The 7,666-nt window shown below is 31.2% G+C and overlaps 2 protein-coding genes across 2 annotated transcripts; both read right to left on the bottom strand.

Moving 5' to 3' along the window:
* Nucleotides 1–389: 389 nt before the first annotated feature.
* LOC130974649 (uncharacterized) lies at nucleotides 390–2,582 on the bottom strand. Its single transcript, XM_057899511.1, has 6 exons — nucleotides 2,507–2,582; nucleotides 2,178–2,419; nucleotides 1,258–1,467; nucleotides 1,043–1,135; nucleotides 869–967; nucleotides 390–773 (listed from the first exon to the last, which is right to left on the bottom strand). The coding sequence occupies exons 1-6, from the start codon at nucleotides 2,580–2,582 to the stop codon at nucleotides 390–392; spliced, it is 1,104 nt and encodes a 367-aa protein (XP_057755494.1).
* Nucleotides 2,583–4,260: 1,678 nt separating this feature from the next.
* Nucleotides 4,261–6,790, bottom strand: LOC130974648 (uncharacterized). The gene is made up of 4 exons (XM_057899510.1): nucleotides 5,661–6,790; nucleotides 5,245–5,571; nucleotides 5,061–5,166; nucleotides 4,261–4,977 (listed from the first exon to the last, which is right to left on the bottom strand). Exons 1-4 carry the CDS (start codon nucleotides 6,788–6,790, stop codon nucleotides 4,261–4,263), a joined length of 2,280 nt encoding a protein of 759 aa, XP_057755493.1.
* Nucleotides 6,791–7,666: the final 876 nt, after the last annotated feature.

Here is a 7,666-nt window from a genome sequence, read left to right as displayed (position 1 = left end):
TACTAATTTGCTACGTTTTTTCTGTAATTAACTTCTTTTTTATTGTGTCATAATATGTAGCTTTCGTTTTAATTTGACCGTGGCTAATTGAACAATTTTATTAAATTAAAATTATATTTACGTCTATATCATTAATAACGTAAGTCAAACTTTATAAATATATAATATTTAATATTTTTTAATAAAAAATATAATAAAGATTAAGAATAATAATAATAATAATAATAATAATAATAATAATAATAATAATAATAATAATAATAATATGACAAGTCTAAATTTGTATACAATAAAAAATAAGAAAAATTCTAACATAAATAATTAAAATTCTAACATGTTCTAGAGTAAATATATTTAAAATTTTAACTATTATTTATTAACTATACTAACTAAATGTCTGACATATCACCAGACATACTAGGTACTTCATTGCCATATTTTGATGATAAAAATTTGTGCAGAGCTGCCAATTGAATTTTGGTTTCTTCATATCTGTCTAACTTTTTTTCTAATGTTTCAACCTGCTTCTCTAAATTTAACACATGCTGCTGAGATACGTTGCTGGAGACTCCTCCGGTTGTAAATCCAAAAATACGCTTAGACTTGCCAAAACCTACTGGACATACAGCACTACTAAAACCTCGCACACGCCCTACATTTTCAGCACCAAAGACCTTTCCAATTGCATCATTAGGATGAGCTAACACTTTCGAAGGTACTCCTTCAGCAGCTGCACGTTCTTGATCTTCAGGCAAATGCTCTAATATTTGCTCCTACACAAGAAAAAAAATTAGATTAGTGTATACCAAGTTTTAATTTATAAAATTAAATTATACATTAAACTAAAACAAATAACATAATAACTTACCGCTAAATTGTGCCCACCATTTACATAATTTCCATTCTTCTTCACCAGAGTCGACAGAATAACTTCACTCCGACATACAGGTCTTCCTAACTTTTTTTCCTATCATAAGACAGTTACATTATCAACGCTTTTTTTAAACAACTACAAATACAATAGGAATAAACGTTAAAATACCATTTCATTTGCTCTTCTAGCATTGCTTTTACTGCCACCAGCATGTGATACTTGAAGCTTCTCTCGATTTTTTCTATTTTGCAAGCACTGTTTCTAAAATTTATAATCACAAAAAATAAAGGTAATATTGTTATAAAAATAACAAGAAAAAAGATAGGTGTAATAAAAAAAATAATAATATAACAGTACTACTAAAAGAAACATTATTCTATTACCTTTGTCTTAGGATTTGTGTAGTGATGCACAAAAGCCGCCCATTCAATAGGAGGTATATCTGAATCAATCTTAGTTGCTAGAATTTCTTCTTTTGTTTTATTAGGATAAAAATAAATATTCCGTAACGAATATTTGTAGGCTTTCCATCGATCACCCAATGTCCTTAGTGCCCATTTAATGCCAGCAGCATAATCAAATTCAAAGTTTTCCTTCAAAATATTTATACATAATGTTAAAATTTATATTGTTCATCCCTTTACTTATGTTAACATTTTAAGTTAAAAATAAAAAATAAAAAACAGACCTAATGAGTGAAAAAACAAACCAATTCTACGCAATGAATTTTTTAAAGTTGACCTAATAAAAATATAGCCAGATACATGTACTTTCCCAATAACATTAATATCATCCTCTCATTTTATCTCTTTTTTAAAACGTACAAATACTATTAATCAAGCTAGCCAGCATGCATTTTTCAAAACACTCATAGTTTATCAACATTGTTTGTATTTCCAACAATACAACCAAATTTAAATAAGGTATCATCACTCTTATTTAATACCAGATCCAATCCTCTTATCTTGTCTATTTCAAGTAGTACTCTTTCGGAAATTCTCTCTTTATTAACTATTCTTAAGCTGTTTTTTTTAATATTTGCATAACTCACATCTTTTGAGAACATGATATCTAAATAGTTTATGAGTACAAGATATATCAAAATTTTCAAGCTAATATAATATTATCATATTCCAAAATCACAGAAGAGAAATCAAAATAATATACAGAAAATTAAATGGGGAAATATAAGAATTGAACAAAACTAAACATTAAAAATGAAAAGGCGCATAGATTAAAAAGATAAAGGTAAATTTTAAAAGGCAGAAAAAATTTTGGTTTTTTCTAAAGTATACATACTTACTTCAATATAGTTCCACTGCTTTTTTGTGTTGTCTTCAGGCATCTGATCCCATCTTTGAATTGAAATTGGACACAGCGTTGCTCTACGGGCCATTAAACCCAGAAACCGTACCAATAAATTTGCGCCATTATCTCGACCTTGTCCATGGCCATCAAGTTCCATCATGACTTTTTCTTCCTTTTTCAAATACCAAACTTGAATGGCACTCATTTTGCGAGCTGTAATTTCTCCGGTAGAAGTGTCTATAAACGAATGCAACATTGAATAAAAGAAATAAATCAAAGATTAGAACATAAAAAAATCACGTAAAAATTTGAAATTACATCTACCTTTGACATTCACAACTAAAGGGTCGTTATGATCTTTTTTAGTGAGTGCAGTCACTGTATCACGCGCATTCGTCATGTCTATACCCAAAGATCCAGCATCCCTTGGTCGAGATTTATTTCATCCAAACCCTCTGCAAATTCTTCATTGCTGTTGATATTTTGTGGTTGTCGAAGTTCTGCTAGAAGGGTCTCTCCTGAACTATTACGTTTTTGCTTCATGAGAAAATCTGCCAAAACAAACTAACAAATAACACTAAAATGAAAAAAAAAATTGTTCGGTATTTTTTATTTGGAGAATGTTGTCATATGAGACGACTCATATAACGTGTTAAAGGAAGAGTAACAGATTCAAAATAAGACGTGAACAGAGTGATGGGTGGTTATCTTAAGTTTCCGCCAAAGGGTATATTAAAAATTAAGCGCACTTTGAAATTTTAAATGTTGAATATTCAGAATAGTCATGGTTGTTGTTGCCGTCTTTTTACCTTTTTTTTTAATTTTGAAAATCTTTTTTTAATTCTACTTTTTATTATCTATTAAATAAATCTTATATCAATTTATTTCTAATACAATAGTTATTTATTTATTTATTTTTTAACGGTCAAATACAATTAGAAATTTAATTTTTAATTTTTAATCTATATATTTTTATCTTTAATTTTTGTAATAATATTAAATAACGTAAAAATCATTTTAATAAATATATGACCCTCACAATTTCTCACTACATGTGAATGATGATTCAAACGATGCACTATAATTTAATTATTTTCCTATTTTGCACGAAACAATAGTAAGAGTTATACATTAACTCAGTTTCGTAAATATTTTTACCTAAAAAATTTAATGTTTGTTAAATTTTAATTACTAAGTCCATATTTAAAATTTAATTTTATAAGAAAAATTATAAAATTTATTTAATAAATTTTACACATTCGTTTATGTTACTACTTAATAAAATTAAGAACTTTTATAGAAGTGAGTACATAATCATTAATTTATTAGTATTAATTTTCTTACAAGTAAGATTGACAACTTAATTCAGATATGAATTCATGTCGATCTTGAATTTTAAATTAAACTAGTTCATTATTTTGTATTTTGTGAATCAATTTATTAGAAAGGTGATGAATCAATTTTTGCTTGATCCCTTGATATATTTTGTGCTTCTTTTCTTGTTTTTGTTTTGAGTTCAGAGTGAAAAGAGTGATTAAAAAAAAACTAAGAAAAATTAATATTTTAGTAAAAAAAAAAATTAGACAATACTTGAAATGGAAAGTTTATTAAACCTTTAAAAAACCCCATATTAAGGGTAATTTTTAGTGTTTATTTTTTAATTTATTTTTTAATCTAAGTCGTCAATGATAAATTTTTCAAAGAATTAATAAAAAAAGATGTCTTCTATAATTTAAGTTGTTACTAACAGATTTTTTATAAGTTTAATAAAAAAAATAACTAATTATCCTCTTATCTTTAGTTTTTGTATTGTCTTTTATTATATTTCTCATAACTTTAGTCAAAAGTAATTATTCAATATTTAATATTATCTTCTAGCATTAGATATTTTAATATTAGTGCATACTATATTACTCACTATCACTATAAATCAACCTTAAACGTATAAAACCATCAAAGTTAATAGTTGTTAAATAATAAAATTAAATTATCTCATATTATTATTATAAAAACATCCAGATCAAAGCCAATTCTCGAGACCTCGAGAAACTCTAGAGTAACAAATTATCTAGAATGCATCAAATATTGTCTAAATTATCTATTTCATCATCATCATCGCAGTCATTATCATCATTTTCGTCAACATACATTTCATCCTGATCTGCTTCATCAATCTCGTCCCTCGTCAATTGAAACTCTTTAAGATTCTCTACTTGTTGCTCACAAAATGGTATGTCTTCCACCAAAGATTCATCTAACTCCTCCTCATTCAAATCCCCCATATCATATAAATCTCTGGGTTTCATATGACAAACAGAACACCAACCTTCATCAACTGGATCATCAACATAGTAAACCATTCTTGCATCTGTTGCAAGAATAAATGGCTCATCTGTTTCATTATCACCGGTGTGTATCAAGTTAGAAAAATTTACACTTGTGATCCCAAATTGATCTATCTTGATTCCCTTGTTAAGTGTGGTATCAACCCAAATACATTTGAATAACACAACCCTCAGCTTGCCAAAGTAGTCTAACTCTATCATATCTACCACTTTACCATAGTATGTATTGTCGCTTGCTACTATAATAGGGTTCCTGCCATTTGAAACACTATTAGTAATAGCAGACATAACCACGCCACAATTTTGTGTTTTAAGGCATTGATCTTTCTTCATTGTTCGAAACTTGAACCCATGAACATTAAACTCCTCAAACCTCTTCACAATATCATTAGGCCCTTCTGCAAGCCACTTAATTTCGGGAGTGATATCTGGATCATTGTTTTTTGCAACCTACATGTGTTAATAGATTAGAAATATGTGATCCTAAATTCTATTTTGGAACAAACAAGTTTTACAAAATGTAACTAACTCACATAATCCCTAAACCACTCATGGAATTTGGCATGGATGTATTCTTCAACGAGCTTGGTTGCATTTTTTCTACCACGGTATATTCTAGCAATCTCACATCTACATTTTCTGGTAAAGTAGATTACAGTTATGTAATAGTTATAGAAAATAATTGAAATCTAAGTTAGAAATAACAACATAACTCACTCGCGAAACTTGTCCACCAGTGAACAATTTGTCAACACATAACGATGGGCCTGCAATTTCTCTGTTGGTGTTAACGAACAAATCTTATGAGCTCCACGAGATATTCCTAAGGCTGGAAAAATCTTAGATAAGACAGTAGAGCAACTACTAGAAGTGTTTTCATTTTGGTCATCGTTGCGCCTTGGTCGGTTGAACCTTGTCTCAATATTGCCATCCTCCAAATATCTAGAGCAGAAAGTTAGACATTCCTCTATTATGTAACCTTCAGCTATGCACCCTTCCGGTGCAGCCTTGTTACGGACATAAGATTTTAAATGTCCCAGGGCCCTAATAACAAAAAGAGAAAATTAGTTATCCATAAAAATATATCGCAACAAATAGATTCAATTAAAACTTGTTAGAGTGCCAAAATTTACCTTTCAACAGGATACATCCATCTATACTGCACTGGACCTGCAATCATTGCTTCCTCTACCAGATGAATAACTAGATGAATCATAATAGTGAAAAATGCTGGAGGAAATATCATTTCCATGTGACAAAGCGTCAAAACAATTCGCTGTTGTAGTCTTTCTAAATTCTCTAGTGATAATGATTTGCCTGAGACTTCTCTAAAATAGTTGCACAGCTCGATAAGCACAGATATAACCTCCTTCGGCAAGGATCTTCTAAGTGCAATTGGCAAGATATGTTCTAGAAGAATGTGTGAATCATGGCTCTTTAGACCGCTTACCTTTCGTTTTTTAATATCGACACATCTAGAAATATTTGAAGAGTAACCATCTGGAAAAGAGACACTCTTTAGAACACCTAGAAAAATATCCTTGTCAACATTTTTCATTCTAAAGCACGAGGCAGGGTACTTGGAAGAATTAGGATATGGATGGAGTTGTTCTCTGATTCCCATCAACTGCAAGTCCTTACGAGCTTGCAAGTTGTCTTTAGTCCTTTGTTTGTCATCAAGTATAGTAAAAAGCACATTATCACACACATTTTTCTCTATGTGCATCATGTCAAGACAATGACGAACAAGATTATCCTTCCAATATGGTAAATCCCAGAAAATACTCCTCTTTTTCCATTGTAGTGGGATGTTGCCATCGTTGAGTGCATCTTGAGGTCTTTTTCGACTACTCTCAATTTGGGACAAAATCCTTCTGCCTGATAACGTCGGAGGTGGGCCTCTTAGTTCTGTATGGCCATCAAAAGAGTGTTTATTGTGCCTATACTCGTGATCATCGGGTAACCATCGACGATGTCCCATAAAGCAATACTTCATGCCAAACTTCAACCTTCTGGAGACTGTATCGAAGTTACATGATGGACAAGCGAGGCTCGTATGTGTATTCCACCCAGACAGATTATCAAGACCTGGAAAATCACTAATAGTCCAAAATAATGCAGCATGCATACGAAAATTGTTACCATCAACAGAATCGTAGACATCAACACCTTTCCATAATTCGTTCAACTCACAAATAAGTGGTTGCAAAAAAATATCAATATTATTTCTAGGCATCTTTGGGCCAGGAATTATCATAGACATTATAAGGAAAGTTTCCTTCATACAATACTGATGAGCAGATAATTTATACGCTTTTTGGCATTGTTTTTAGGTAGTTTTTAGTAAGTTCAAGCTACTTTTAGGGATGTTTTCATTAGTTTTTATGTTAAATTCACATTTCTAGACTTTACTATGAGTTTGTGTGTTTTTCTGTGATTTCAGGTAATTTCTGGCTGAAATTGAGGGACTTGAGCAAAACTCTGAAAAAGGCTGACAAAAAGGACTGCTGATACTGTTGGAATCTGACCTCCCTGCACTCAAAATGGATTTTCTGGAGCTACAGAACTTCAAATGGCGTGCTCTCAACGGCGTTGGAAAGTAGACATCCAGAGCTTTCCAGCAATATATAATAGTTTATACTTTATTTGGAATTTGACGACGTAACTTGGCGTTGAACGCCAAGTACATGCTGCTGTCTGGAGTTAAACGCCAGAAAAACGTCATGATCCGGAGTTGAACGCCCAAAACACGTCATAACTTGGAGTTCAACTCCAATAAAAGCCTCAGCTCGTGGATAGATCAAGCTCAGCCCAAACATACACCAAGTGGGCCCCGGAAGTGGATTTATGCATCAATTACTTACTCATGTAAACCCTAGGAGCTAGTTTATTATAAATAGAACTTTTTACTATCATAATCGCATCCGGGATTGGATTTTGAATCCTGTGATCATGTTTTGGGGGCTGGCCATTCGGCCATGCCTGAACCTTTCACTTATGTATTTTCAACGGTGGAGTTTCTGCACACCATAGATTAAGGGTGTGGAGCTCTGCTGTACCTCAAGTTTTAATACAATTATTATTACTTTCTATTCAATTCTCTTTTATTCTTATTCCAAGATATACGTTACACAACACT

This window comes from Arachis stenosperma, chromosome 4 (genome assembly GCF_014773155.1).
Source record: "Arachis stenosperma cultivar V10309 chromosome 4, arast.V10309.gnm1.PFL2, whole genome shotgun sequence".
Taxonomy (NCBI): domain Eukaryota; kingdom Viridiplantae; phylum Streptophyta; class Magnoliopsida; order Fabales; family Fabaceae; genus Arachis; species Arachis stenosperma.
Note: the sequence above shows the minus strand (reverse complement) of the source record. Positions and strands in the feature narration are given on the sequence as shown.